The following is a 15,141-nucleotide window of genomic DNA, read 5'->3' as shown; positions in this document are numbered from 1 at the left end:
ATCAGCCCAAGAGCTAAACTACAATCTGCACGGTGAAACAAAGACCCCCAAGTCATATACTACCTGAAGACACACTACACTATCTAAGAAAAATAAATACCCAGTTACTGCACTCTCTCCACCCCCCTGCATAAAGCCAAAATGAGTGTTGGCCCTCCACTCGCCTCTAAATCCACTGTGAAAAGAACATCCATTCAGATAGAGGCAGCACACAGAAACCATGTTGTCTTGAGGAACGAATCTTATCACAACATCAACAGGCAAAAATCACACTAACATGTCTGTTGGAAATATTACAGAGATCAGTCAGAGACAATGGTCTGCACCTGAAGTCTCTTCCTTGTGTGCAGACATGTTCAGAGGTTCTCTGAAACTAAGTGTTCATCCTCTATGTTTGAGTGCAAGAAGAAAAATCTGAACCCATTTGCCATTTAACCACAAGTACTTCCCAGCTGGTGACAGAAGAGGTGACAAGTAGCAGTAGCTGACAGATTTTCCCTTTAATCCACAAGTGTTGAGACCAATGATAACAACCATTGCTTTTGCATTCAACTAAGTCTTTAGCTTTGTCAGCTCTCAGAGTATCTAACTCAGTAAAAAACCGTAAGAAATAGGAGCAGAATTAGACCACCCGACCCAACGAGTCTGCTCTGCCGTTCCACTGCGGCCAATTTATTTTCCCTCTCAAGCTTATTCTCTTGCCTTCTCCCCGTAACCTTTGACAACCTGATGAACCAAGAACCTATCAGCCTCTGCTTTAAATATACTCAATGACTTGGCATTCATAGCTATCCGTGGCAATGAATTCAACAGATTCACCACCCTCAGGCTAAAGAAATTTCTTTTCATCTCTGTTCTAAATGGATATCCCTCTATTCTGAGCTGTGCCCTCCAGTCCTAGACTCATCCTCTATAGGAATCATCCTCTCCACATCCAGTCTATCTAGGCCTTTCAACATTCAATAGGTTTCAATGAGATGCCCACCACCCCCCAATCTTCAGATCTCTAGCAAGCAAAAGCCTAGAGCCATCAAACGCTCCTTATATATTAACCCTTTCATTCCCTGTATCATTCTTATGAATCTCCCCTGGCCCCTTTCCAATGCCAGCACATCTTTTTTTTTCCATAAGGGGCCCAAAACTGTTCATTATACCCCAAGTGTGGTCTGACCAATGTCTTATAAAGCCTCAGCATCACATCCTTGCTCTTATATTCTAGTCCTCTCGAAATGAATACTAACATTGCATTTACCATTCTTACCACTGACTCAATTTGCAAGTTAATTTTTAGGGAATCCTTCACAAGGACTCCCAAGTCCCTGTGCACCTTCGATTTTTGAATTTACTCCCCACTTAGAAAATAGTGTACATTTTTAACTTTTCTACCAAAGTTCACTCCCCGACACTATATTCAATCTGCTACTTTGTTGCCCATTCTCCTCATCTGTCCTGCTCTGCTGCAGTCTCCCTGCTTCCTCAATACCGTCTACCCCTCCACCTACCTTCACATTGCCTTCAAAATTGGCCACGAAGCCACCAATTTCATCATCAAATCGGTGACATATAACATGAAAAGAAACAGTACGAATACTCACATCTACGGAACACCATTAGGCATCAGCAACCAAACAGAACAGACCCCTTTATTCCCACTCTTTGCTTCCTGCCAGTCAACCAGTCTTCTATCCATGGTAGTACTTTCCCTGTAATTCCATGAGGTCTTATCTGGTCAAGCAGCTTCATGTGCAGAACCTTACCAAAGGCCTACTGAAAATCCAAGTAGGCAACATCCACTGACTCTCCTTTGTTTATTCTGCCTGTTATTTCCTCAAAGAATTCCAACAGATTTATCAGGCAAGGACTTTGGCCTACTTTATCATGCTGCTTCAAGTACCCTGAAACCTCATCCTTAATAAGGGACTCCAACATCTTCTCAACCAATGAAGTCAGACTAACTGGCCTATAACTTCCTTTCTTCAGCCTCTCTCCCTTCTTAAACAGTGGAGTAACATTTGTAATTTTTCAGTCCTCCGGAAGCATTTCAGAATCTCTTCTGAAAGATCATATGCAATGCTGAGTTCTTCGAGTCTGAGTAAATCTACTGAGGGCTCAGGGAGTGTCAGCATTCATTAAGACTCCAACCATAACAGCTTAATCATGGAACCATGCCTCTTCACAGTTCTGTCTATCCAATAACATCCAGCGCAGGTGATTCAGAGAACAATTCTACACAAACTCTTGATAGAGCACTTGATTGACCAAGTGGCCACCTTGTGCTTCGGACTTAGAAGATATTCAAGCCTAAGAATGTGTGGCTTGGTATCGTAGCAGTTAGCGTGATGCCATTACATCTTGGGGCATTCCCGAGTCCAGAGGTCAATTCCGGTGTCGTTCTGTAAGGAGACTCTGTACGTCCTCCTCGTGGAATACGAGGGTTTCACCAGTTTACTCCCACAGTCCAAGGATGAACTGGGTAGGTTAATTAGTCTTTACAAATTGTCGCGTGATTGGGTTAAGGCTAATCTGGTTTGCTGGGGCCGTGTAGCTCGAAGGGCTGGAAGGGCCTTCTCCGCACTGTATCGCTAAAATAAATTAATGTCAAGGCTGACCCATCATTTTGTTTTTTGGAAAACACAAAATACTGACAGGACCATGGGAATTCCACAGGAGATTGGATGTTTTGTTTCAGATACAACTTTCTTCCTACTCTTGGTCTGGCTGCTGAATCTCTCTCAAAAGTATCAGGTATCAGCTGATACAAATAGTAATGATTCCGGAACAAGGCCCACGATATTGGCCCAGATCTGATCAGAAGAGCAGCCAACAAACTTAACGGCCTTGAAGCCAGGGTTCTTTTTAATCTTCCATGACATTCCACAAGCTCTGACCAAGTTTGGTTTATCTTTACAGTAACTGCTGTGATATGCTGCCGATGTCGGTGAACCTGTTAACAATTTTGGGTTTTGAAGGAGCAGCAAGTAGACCATGAACATACTCGTTACTCAAGAAGTTTGTTGAATACCTTTGTTGTCAAGAGGCTGTACAGCATTGTGGTAGGTGTAGGTTGGGACGCTTGAACGGTTAGAATCTGAGGAATAGGAAGTCAGACCCAGCAGATCCGCTTTCTGTAGGTTGGCTAGCCTTGAACGCCAGTTCTTTTCCTGTGTAAAGGTAGCAACATAAAGGGTAACTAAATAATGGCACATTGTGTCACAGCCTACATCCTCAAATAAAGTAACTAAAAGCACAGAATGCAAGCCAGAGGTAACAGACAAGAACAAGAGGGGGAAAATGCAGCGATTAAAGGAGTGCATTATAGTTATGTGATGTGAAGTCATAATCACAAGTGTGCACACGGGAGAGCCAAGGATTAATGTTTTAAACTGTAAAGAAAAATTAAGAAAAGTTAACACAATAAGCCATGTCAAAGATACTAATTATTAATATTACAGCATGAAAGCTGTTCAAGAACTTAAATCACAGTATGTTATGAAAACAGCAAAAGAGAAGGCCAACAGATACTTTTGAACAGAAGATTGTAGCAGCTCTGTATCTGAACTCTATTCATCCAGCTTTGATGTGTTTTCTTTGGGTTTCATGAGATAAAAGACCAACAATTTCGGCTTTCTATTGTTTTTGCAATGGGAACAATGTAAACCTGGAATGACCTAGCACTCATTTTAATATCTCTCTCTCAACCAATGTATTTCCCTGAACTTCTCTTATTTTTCCAAAGGAATCACTAAGACATCAGTGGAAAACATGCAAGGGAACAGCTGGTGAAGTTCAGTTGACATCAGACGAAGAGCCATGGTAAAAGCAGCACTAATACAAAGTACTTTTTAAATTAATTAAATTAATTACTTGAAGCAACCTCATGACTGGTTAGAACTTTAAAGTGTGACTGAAGGATTAGGAAGTAATATCACCAACTTGCATTTAAATAACAGAGGCACTAAGAGTGTACTGTTGAAATTGGGGATGTGCAAAATGTCAGACCTGCAGATGTACATGGGTGCTGATATTCTGGAGAGATGGAAAATGCAGGAACAGGTAGGGCAAGATCATTCACAGACTAGAAAGCGATGATTAAAATAAAAGCATTCCTTATCCAGGATCTGCAATAACTCAGCAGCATGCACAGGAGCAACTTTGGTCAGAGTTGTATGTTAGAACACAAGGTCCCGATAGTTCTGACCATTGCTTTGACACTGGCAGACTTGGAGAATCAACTGTAACAAAGCTGTTCTGGGTACTACAGGTAGCCATGCCATCTACAGCCAATTATCTCACCTCATCTTGACTGCTCCTGCTATATCTGTACTTCGAGGCAAAGTCTTTAGCTTCTCCTTCTTTCTCTTCCTTTTCTTTTTCTTTCTCTTTCTCCTGTTCTGCAGTTTTCTTCTCGCGTTGCAGTCCGATCGTTTTCTCAGCCTCTTGGAGGTCGGTCAGTGTCACACCCTGCATGAAACAACGAAGTAAGGGAAACCACTTGGTGAAGAGCAGCAAGTCCTGAACCAGTCAGGTGGAGTATGTGGGCAAGCAGGAACAGAGAACACCCCAGTGATCATTGGAACAAAATACTAAATATTCGTCTTAGGTTGTTCGTTCACATATTCATTTCACAATACAACAGAACTCTGATAATACACTATTTGGAAAATCTGATCAATCAGATGCCAAACCATTAGGAGATGTTTTCAGCACTCCTTTTGCACATCTGTAAACTTTTTAAACTTATTGGCTCACTCACTATAAAGTTCATTATAAAACTGTGCACCAATAGGGAAGCAAATAAACCTCTAGTGAACACACTCTTGGACAAACTTCCTATGCAAACAGCAATTTCAGATATCAAGCCTAGATTCCACATTCCAATATTAGTTGGTCTATTGGAGAAATATTACTTCCATTTTTAGATTTTGACGATGTGGCAATCAATTCAGAGTTCCAGCGTTCTGAGGGTGGGTGAAATTAGAGTGCAGGTTGAACTGCAGATGGACTCTCTCACCTGCGTGGACCTGCGAGACTGGCGAGCATGTCGCGAACGTGCCTTGCGTTGTGCTTCAGCTTCCTCATCACGAACTGGGGTGAGATAGGATCTGAATCAGTGAAACAATACAGAAAGCAATCATTTTAAAGGCAGCAGTGAAACAAGATGGTGCATTGCACCCAAGGAGACATTACTTTACATTGGATGGAAAGAAGCCACTGCGATCGACAACACATATAAAATGCTGGAGAAATTCTGCAGGCCAGGCAGTATCTATGGAAAAGAGTACAGTCGATGTTTCGGCCCAAAATGTTGACTGTACTCTTTTCCATAGGTGCTATCTGACCTGCTGAGTTCCTCCAGCATTTTGTATGTTGCTTGGATTTCCAGCATCTGCAGATTTTCTCGTTTGCCACTGCTGTGAGGCCTGCTTATAACCTCTCCTTGTCAATCCTGCTGTTCAAGCACACTCATTTTCTCATCCAAGGCAGTTCCAGTCCAAGTGAAAATTACCAGTATGAGATTCACTCGTGGGAAAAGATTTACAAAACTGGTACTTGGAATTGAAAATTTTTATCTTCACTAATTGGTCAGTAATCTGCATATGCCTCTTATAAGATTGTAAGCTGTTTTTCAATGCAATGTAAACCTGTCTTGATCTGTAAAGGATAAACTATCCACTTATCTGATTGAAGATGATAAACTAGCTGATGTAGAGGCCTGAATTACAGCTGTCACATCAATGGGGCCGATATCGTGCCTGCTGGGGACAGCCTGCTGGCTTTAAACTAAACGTGGGTCTTTTTTTTTTCTTGGCTCTGTACAGACTCTTTTTTGTGTACAATATACTATTGTTAGGATTTCCCTGGCAAGGGCAGTGGACTCTCATCTAAAATGACAACTCATTTAAATTGTTATACCCAAAAGTGTAGCATCACAATCATTCCTTTGTAAATTAGCTTGAGTTGCTTACTAGGCATCATCCAGAATAAAAGACACTAAATGCAGAAGGACTGCCATTTTAGCTGGGAGGGTTTGTAGTATGGCTCTATCAATTCAGGAAAGTATTGCTTCCCTGGAGGTTAAGCTTCTCTTTGCTTCTGGAGGTTCTAAAAAGCACCAGAATCATGTGCTGCAGCAGCAAACATCTTCCTTCTCCAAACAGGTGTAACAAATCTTCCCAGGTCTTCACTGTCACTAAATCTGGGTCCACCTAATTGATTCAAGCCTCAAAGCATCATCAGGTTCTGTAGCAATCTAAATGTTAACTTCTGTTAAGTCCACCTCTCCCAACCCCCATCCACACCTAAAGTAGACTGAAGAGAAATGGGGGAGAAAAACAAAAACTTGGGTGATCAAGTAAAAAATAATCCACTTCCTTGCCTCAACTATAATTATAAACACCGCAATTATAAGCATTGCAATTTGAGTCCTGAAGAAAGACATTGGCCCAAAACGTCGACTATTTATTCACTTCCATAGATGCTGCCTGATCTACAGAATTCCTCCAGCATTTTGTATGTGTTGCCTTGAGTTAAATATAAATTTCTCTCTCTCTCTGTCTATTCAATTCCCTTCACTGACTTGCAAAATTCTGTTAGCTTTCCTAATAACCTGTATGGTAGCCAAATCTTTCTGCATCTCAAAGGGAGCTCTGCAAACAGTAACTGTTAGATAACTCAGAGTACAAGTGCATGGATGTTCTGTTTAGGCTATACAGTATATATAAAAGAAGGTTACAGCAAGTTTACTGTGGATGGTTTTATTTCCATGTTAGGAAGAGAACATGATGGCACCACAGACGCTGGGAGGAGATCAACACCAAAATACATTTATTATCAAAGAATATATAAATTATGTACCTTGAGATTTGTTTGCTTACAGGCAGCCAATGCATGAGGATATTGCTAGGGTCTGGTGATTGTAAAGAAGTGATATGCCATTTGGGGTTGCTTTCTTTAAACAGTAATACAGCTAAGTGAAGATTTAAATTGAGGTCCTTATTACAGCAAGAGACCTAGATATAGTGTCTATGTCTAGTTCCCTTGCCAGAGATACCAGTAACAAGAAGCCTTTGATTTAAGATCATTTGTAGAAAGATTAGAAGGAAGTTGAGGTATTTTTTCATCCAGGAAAATGGTGCAAGAAACTTGGTAGCTGAGAAGATGATGGAGGTAGGAATCCATAATGCTTGGGCAAACATTAGGAGTGTTATAACCCATAAGTCTACAAACCAGGAATTGGAAACTAGAAATAGTCACGATTGTTTTTTGTCATGATGATACATGATGCTCTGAAATAGCCCCTTTCGGGTGCCTTGAACTTTTATGATGGCAGCACAGTAGCGCAGTGGTCAGCACAATGCTTTACAGTACAGGTGATATGGGTTCAATACCCACTGCTGCCTACAAGGAGTTTTCAAGTTCTTCCCTTGAACACATAGGTTTCCTTCTACAGTCCACAGGCGTACCGGCTGGTAAGTTAATTGGTCATTGTAAATTGTGACTAGGATTAAATCTGGGGATTGCCGGGCGGTGTGGCTCGAAGGGGCAAAAGGGCCTAGTCTGTGCTGTATCCCAATAAATAAAATAAATGATATTTTATAGTTTAGAGCCTTGAGTAGTCTTTGAATGACTGAAAACGATTGACATATTATCAGATAATGTATGCTTCAGTTAGATAATATTTTGGAAATTTTAAGCTATGCCGTTAGTTTCAAAAGATGTTTATAATCCAAAGTCTTTAGTATTTCGGGTTAGTGGACGTGTGCCAACATGATTTCAGTTAATTTAACAGAAAGTTTGTGTATGAAATCTGTCTCTATAAGACACAAGGTTGAGTCTGGCCAGACTCACTTCAGGTTGGAGCCTTAAACCCAGCGAAGTTCTATTCTTGGTGAACGCAGCAGGCCAAGCAGCATCTATAGAAAGAGGCGCAGTCGACGTTTCAGGCCGAAACCCTTCATCCTGACGAAGGGTCTTGGCCTGAAACGTCGACTGCGCCTCTTTCTATAGATGCTGCTTGGCCTGCTGCATTCACCAGCAACTTTGATGTATGTTGCTTGAATTTCCAGCATCTGCAGAATTCCTGTTGTTTGAAGTTCTATTCTTTAATGGATTCCATTAACGGCATGCACACTTCAAAAACAATTCTTTGTTTTGCCAGATCTATAGAATTAGCAACCGACTACAGAACGCACTGCATCCACGTTTTGAGTGTGTGGTTCATACTGAGCTCAAAGCATTGTTCAAACATTTTTGCTTGTTGCTGGTACCTGCGTCTCTCACGGTTCTCAGTGCTGTAACCAGTGCCTTGCGTGGTTGGATTGCTCGCTTTCTCTGCTCCGTTTCCTGCTTGGTTTCGAGCCTGGGAGCTGAGGATGTGAAGGAACAAAGTAAGGCCTGTGAACCTTATACCATGTACAGAAGCTACAACTGGTTAATCTGTAAAATATCAGAGCTCTAACTACACTAGAGAAAGTGTCTACTTCTGGCTTAAATTAAGTTACTGGGCAAAGCAGTAACAATAAATGAAGTTCTAAGCAACAAAATAGTTAAAATTAGCCTTTATCAATGAATTTACTGCTTTGATTGAAGGTGATATACTAGACGGAGCTATAATTTACTGAAGAATCAGGAGGTTCCTTCATTATACTTGACCCTACCACCTTTGTTACGGTTACTGAAAAATAACTTTGAGGTAATGCAAATATTAATTGCTTAGTGCAGCATGGGTGACTGCATAAAACTGCTCATAACTGCGAATAAAATTGGGAGCTAAAGTGAGAGAACGGCAGTTATTTCAGAGGATTATTTAATTAGGGCCTAATTTACATCAGTCACCATAGGATGATGGGAGACTGATCCAGATTAAAGCATGGACAACAAAGTATAGCATAATTTCATTTTACTGTCAAGGAAGCAAATGGATTTGCAGATGAACAATTCAGTTCAGACATAATATGGCAATGGATGAAGATTACAGCAGTAGAAAACTGAGGAAGATGTAAAATTGAGCAACACGGAGATGATACTGATACAGTATATGAAAGTGATGTAGCTGAAGGCTAGAGAATGGTGTTTGAAATAGGGATCAAAGTCAATGTGCAGTTCACCCTGAACTTTGCTGGGAGTGGTAGTGGAGGAGGTTTGGTTTGCTAAGTGAGTGTTGCATGACAAAAACACAAGAAAGTGAGAGATTAAAGTTGGGTGTCGTCAGCCTACATTTGGAACTGATATCTTTATTTTGTGTGACATTGCTGATGGGCAGCAGACAGATAAAGTAACAGGAGGGAGCTATGGGGTTTACTGGGGGCATTAGTGCTGGGAAGGGAGTAAAGCTGCTGCAAAACCTTAGGGATGAAACCATCCAAATGAAATGGAGTGGAAGTGCTGGAGGAGGAAGGTCCAGTCAACCATATTAAAGAATGCAGATGAGTTGAAGACTGAAGGCTGGATTTACCACCATTGAGAGATTCTGTAAATGCTGGAAATCCAGTGCAACACACAGAAAATACTGTTGGAACTCAGCACGTCAGGCAGCATCTATGAAAAGGAGTAAACAGTTGACATTTCGGCCAAGACCTTTCAAATGTCGACCATTTATTCCTTTCCATAGATGCTGTCTGGAATGCTGAGTTACTCTGAACTTTGCCTGCTGTTCAAAATCACATAAAGTGTCATCAGTGACTTTGATCATAGTTATTTCAATATTGTGGCAGGGACGGAAACATGATGAAGGAGACAAATAAAGAGCTTGTATATAAATGGGGTTAATGGAAGAGACAAGGAAACTTCCACATAATTTTCGGACCTTCTTACCTCACCTTGAAGTTTCCCCTTTCAGAAAATGGTAAGAGGAAAAACTCAACATCTACAGCCTACAGAATCACATTGCTCTCAAGTCCTGTGCTCAGAACCCAAATGAAATTATCTTTGTCCTCCTCCTCTTCAGTGCTTCAAAGACTTCATGGAAATAACTTAAACAAAGAGTGAAAGTCTACTTAACCAATTCTAGTTCCTGCAGCGCCTCACCACAAGTTATAACTGTGTAATTCATTGACTGATTAATACCCTTTGTTTTCACAAACCTCCTAGAAACTTGTTCCATGTTTGATTAATCTTTGCTCAAAGAACCTTCTGTCATCCTAAATTTTCCATACGATGATTTGTTATTAAGAAGCAAATATGTCCAACCACAGTTATGTCTAAAGTACTCTGAGATTTATTTCTGTAAATGGGAGTGTTTATTTGATTTTGGGGCTGAGTGGACTAGGTTTTGTCATTCAATCTTAAAACATTCTTTGTATCATAGTATGCACAGTCTTCAAAGAACCTGATATCATTCATGAAGCATTTTCATTGTATTTGTTAGAGACTAGTCAATATCTTCAGTTTAAAAGTCAATTTCAGTCTTAGTACAACCTGCTTTCAACCAAATGATATTTTGGAAAAAATGATATAAACAGGATTGATGAAACAATGAACTCAACATAAATACAGTACTTCATCAAGCTTGAAAGAAAGAGAGGAACAGGAAGAGAAAGAATGAGGAAGTGAAAAGTAGAGATTGAGGAGGAAATCACTATAACAATTTGAATATTATCCTGGAAAACAACAAACTATAAATTGGATTCACAGAAGTGGCAAAGCAGAGGCTTTTCACATGTGATGCAGCTTCTTCATGAGTCATCAAAACCATGAATTCCAGAGCGGTCTTACCGACTTGTGTCTCCTGAAGACGTTGCTGAGAAACCAGCTGTTAAGCCACGGCTACTAGAAGGATTGGAAGAGCTTGTACTAGACAATGTATTGATAGATCCTGGGGCAGAACTACTGGCGAGACTCTCTTGCCTTCTTCCAAAAGCTGAACTGCAAGATAAGTATAATTAGACAGGAGATTAACTGGAAAGACCAGCTTGGAAACATATCAGAAAAAATAACGATCTATCTGTGAAACCAAATAGGAAAATTAATGAATAATTAATAACTAATCTCAAAACTCGAGGAATTTGGTAGCAAACATAGTGGATCCTTGTTCCAGTTCAAAATCTCAAGTACAACCTTCACGTGAATCTCTTCAACATATTAAAACCTCTCCAGGTGTTTCTGTCCAAGCTCCTCCCTACTAAACGTGACTCCCTGCATCTATTAAGATGATTCCCTCTTAGTAGCAAAAAGAATTGCCTTCTCATGTTTTATTTCTCAGAGTCACAGAAAAGAACAGCACAGAAACAGGCCCTTTGGCCCATCTAGTCCACACCAACACCATTTAAACTGGCTCCTTCCAGCGACTTGCACCAAGCCCATAGCCCTCCATATCCCTACCATCCTTGTGCCTATCCAAACTTTGCTTAAGCGTTGAAATCAAGACGCATGCATCACTTACATTGGCAGCTCGTTCCACACTCTGACGACCCTCTGAGATGAAGAAGTTTCCCCACATGTTCCCCTTAAACTTTTCACCTCTCACATTTAACCCATGTCCTCTGGTTTGTAGTCCCACCCAACCTCAATGGAAAAAACTTGCTGGATTTTCCCTATCTATACCCCTCATAAATTGATATACCTCTATCAAATCTCCCCTCAATCTCCTATGATCCAAGGAATAAAGTTCTAACCTATTCAATCGTCTCTTATAATTCAGGTCCTCCAGTCCTGGGAACATCTTTGTACATTTTCTCTGCACTCTTTCAACTTTATTTACATCTTTCTTTTCGGTAGGTGACCAAAACTGCTCACATACTCCAAGTTAGGCCTCATCAACGTCTTACACAACTTCAACATAACATCCCACCTCCTGTGCTGACTATATTGATAAGTGAAGGCCAATGTGCCAAAAGCTTTCTTTATGACTCTTTCTACCTGTGCTGCCACTTTCAATGAATTATGGACCTGTATTTCCAGATCCCTTTGCTCTACTGCACCCCTCAGTGCCCTACTCATTCACTGTGTAAAACCTATGCTGGTTGGCCCTATCGAAGTGTAACACCTTGCACCTGCCTGCATTAAATTCCATTAAATTCTTCAAGACCAAGGTTAAAAAAAACTTTCAACAGCTTGTTGTTAGAGAACAACATAAAGCCATCCCTCCAAAACCCAGAGTTCTAATCAATGCTTCATGAATTGCAGGATATCTGGGGACTGACCCAAGGGACATGTCCAAAACAGTGCACACTATTGACGAATATGTCTCAGTGCATACTATTTCTGATCAATATACAAGACCATGATTTTATCCCATTGCCATCTGAAAGAATTGGAACAGGAATCCAAGCAGCCGATGGTCCTCAAAATACAGCAGTACAACTCATAATCAGTAAAAAAAAAAAAAAAAAAATGCTGAGAAAAGCTGATACGATCAGTACCTTATAAAAGTGGTGATGTTTGCAGAAGCATTATCAGGGTTAGTATCATTACGGCTTGAAGGTGATATTGTTCTGGAACGTAGTCTGAAGTCTCGTGCACTATAGCTGCGGCCTATCATTTTCAGGAGCAAGTGACTAGTCAAGGAGCAGAACAACGTGCAAACATGCAGGAAGAGAACAGCACAGTCAATACATGAACTTATAGGGTATACATGGAGATAGAAAGACAAGATTAAAGCATGTCTGTTACTTGTCATTCACAGGCTGGCGCATGGAACATCCAAACCGGCTTGTTCAAGTTAGGTACAATATATCTAGAAGTGCAAGCACTATTGTAAACACACTGAAGTGCATGTAATATAGCAACAGACACAGATGGTGCAGGAGTTTACATTTACAGCAAGTGTACAGTCACAGTAAATTACTAGCATGCAGGATTAAACTAATTGCAATAATCAAGTTACAATTAATATAGAGCACAAAGATGACTACAGGATGAGGCTATTATATTAATCTGCTGGCTTATTAAAGCTAAATACATTTCAGTAATTGCTAAGCAAACTTAGATCTAAGGAGCAGATGAAGTCTAAAGAGCAATACATGTACAGAAAATCATTATTCGTTAACAACAGTTAAAAAAATAACCAAATCAAGTGGAAGAGGCCAATTTTGATAAGGAATTTAACGGTCTCATTGGAGATAATGATAATTAGGTCTAGCTGGGAGGAAGAAGAGACTGGTTGTGAACAGTGAGACTATCAACAATTAACAATAATGCTGTGCAGTATCAAATACTTTGTGCAACCATTTAAATGCAATCAGATTTTTTCCTTTGTACTGGCCAACATTCCTCCCTTAAGGAACAAACATTTATCAGAATCAGAATCAGGTTTATTATCACCAGCATGTGATGTGAAATTTGTTAACTCAGCAGCAGCAATTCAATGCAATACATAATCTAGCAGAGAGAAAAACTAATAATGAATAAAATAAAACATAATAATAAATGAACAAGTAAATCAATTACATATATTGAATAGATACAAAAAATGTGCAAAAACAGAAATACTGTATAGCTTTAAAAAGTGAGGTAGTGTCCAAATCTCCATAATTTTACCCAAGCAAGTTACAATTTAGGAATCGGATGGCAGAGGGGAAGAAGTTGCTCCTGAATCGCTGAGTGTGTGCCTTCAGGCTTCTGTATTTCCTACGTTTGTGCTGTCTAGATGGTCTAAGGCCATGTGGAGAGCCATTGAGATTGCGTCTGCCGTTGACCTATTGTGACCATAGGCAAATTGCAATGGGTCCAGGTCCTTGCTGAGGCAGGAGTTCAGTCTAGTCATAACCAACCTCTCAAAGCATTTCATCACTGTCGATGTGAGTGCTACCAGGGGATAGTCATTCAGGCAGCCCACATTATTCTTCTTAGGCACTGGTATAATTGTTGCCTTTTTTGAAGCAAGTGGGAATTTCTGCCAGTGAGATGTTGAAAATGTCCTTGAATACTCCCACTAATTGGTTGGCACAGGTTTTCAGAGCATTACCAGGTACTCCATCAGGACATTCTGCCTTGCAAGGGTGCATTCTCTTTAAAGACAGTCTAACATCGGCCTCTGAGACAGAGATCACAGGGTCACCGGGTACAGCAGGGATCTCCACAGCTGTAGTTGTGTTCTCCCTTTCAAAGCAGGCATAGAAGGCATTGAGTTCATCTGGTAGTGAAGCATCGCTGCCATTCATACTACTGGGTTTCACCTTGTAGGAAGTAATGTCTTGCAGACCCTGCCAGAATTGCTGTGCATCTGATATTGCCTCCAACCTCGTTCGAAATTGTCCCTTTGACCTCAAAGTAGCCCTCCACAAATCATACCTGGTTTTCTGGTACAGGCCTGGGTTGCCAGACCTGAATGCCACAGATCCAGCCTTCAGCCTGCTGCCTGCTCACTGCAAACAACCTCACTTTGCACAAACTGGCAGTTACATTCTCTTGCAATAACAACTGAGTGAACTTCAAAAAGTAAGCTCTGCAATGCAAAATACCCAAGAATATCATGCAGGTATGAGAAAAGATGTGTTATAATTTTACCCAAGCAAGTTACATGAGGTTACTCGATAGAGGGATAGTTTGGACTCTGTAAAACCAAAGGAACAGCTTTTCTTAAAACTCAGAATGCAAAATGTTCCTCTTAGATATACTTCTAGATGATAGAAAAACTAGGGGAGCTCAGTATGATATTAAATGATACTCTGCTAAAATAGAACATTTTCTGTAATGCTCTTTACACAGGGATAAGGAAAGGCAGGGAGAAAGTGAGTTGACAGCTGAGGAATGAGAGTAGAGTGAGACTCACACCCACCTCTCTGCTCTCGTGTTTCTGACGGGGGGGCGAGAGAGGGGGGGCTGAGTGAGACAGAGAGGTGAAGTGCGAGAGCGCGGGAGCTGTGGAGGGGAGGGTGGGGGAGGTGGGTGTGGGCCAAGAGGGCTAGCAGTGGAGCAGGAGGGGTGGGGGGGGCAAGAGGGGCAGAGGGAGGAGAAGGGGGTGTAGAGGAGGAGAAGGGGGTGTAGAGGGGGAGAAGGGAATAAAGTGAAAAAATTATGCAGTGAAGGATTCTACAAAAAATATAATTGTTGTTTTTGCATATATTTAAAAGTTCCAGAATCTCAGGAGAAAATATTTCAAATGAATTTTGAAAAGGTTTAGCTATTTTAGATCTTTTGACTCGAGTTAAATGAGAACTCAGAGCCGTTAGATGTACTACTGTTGAAAAGTTATCAGCTAAA

The 15,141-nt window shown here is 40.8% G+C and overlaps 1 protein-coding gene and 1 long non-coding RNA gene across 10 annotated transcripts in view; one reads left to right on the top strand and one right to left on the bottom strand.

Moving 5' to 3' along the window:
• Positions 1 to 3,873, top strand: part of LOC134353779 (uncharacterized) — a 67,996-nt gene extending 64,123 nt beyond the window's left edge. Inside the window, exon 3 of the long non-coding RNA XR_010019679.1 lies at positions 3,737 to 3,873. This is a non-coding gene — a long non-coding RNA (uncharacterized LOC134353779). The remainder of the gene's footprint in view (positions 1 to 3,736) is intronic.
• Positions 1 to 15,141, bottom strand: part of LOC134353777 (protein phosphatase 1 regulatory subunit 12A-like) — a 199,708-nt gene that overhangs the window by 42,483 nt on the left and 142,084 nt on the right. For 8 of the 9 annotated variants that reach the window (XR_010019677.1, XM_063062143.1, XM_063062148.1 and 5 more), the window contains 6 exons: positions 12,360 to 12,494; positions 10,714 to 10,863; positions 8,268 to 8,366; positions 5,012 to 5,102; positions 4,294 to 4,461; positions 3,023 to 3,161 (listed from right to left, as the gene is read on the bottom strand). Coding sequence is in view for 8 of the 9 variants with exons in the window: in XM_063062143.1 (XP_062918213.1) it covers positions 3,023 to 3,161; positions 4,294 to 4,461; positions 5,012 to 5,102; positions 8,268 to 8,366; positions 10,714 to 10,863; positions 12,360 to 12,494 (782 nt within the window). In the remaining variant the exon portion in view is untranslated. The remainder of the gene's footprint in view (positions 1 to 3,022; positions 3,162 to 4,293; positions 4,462 to 5,011; positions 5,103 to 8,267; positions 8,367 to 10,713; positions 10,864 to 12,359; positions 12,495 to 15,141) is intronic. The other variant, XM_063062149.1, reaches the window with a different exon arrangement.

Source organism: Mobula hypostoma, chromosome 11 (genome assembly GCF_963921235.1).
Source record: "Mobula hypostoma chromosome 11, sMobHyp1.1, whole genome shotgun sequence".
NCBI lineage: Eukaryota > Metazoa > Chordata > Chondrichthyes > Myliobatiformes > Myliobatidae > Mobula > Mobula hypostoma.
Note: the sequence above shows the minus strand (reverse complement) of the source record. Positions and strands in the feature narration are given on the sequence as shown.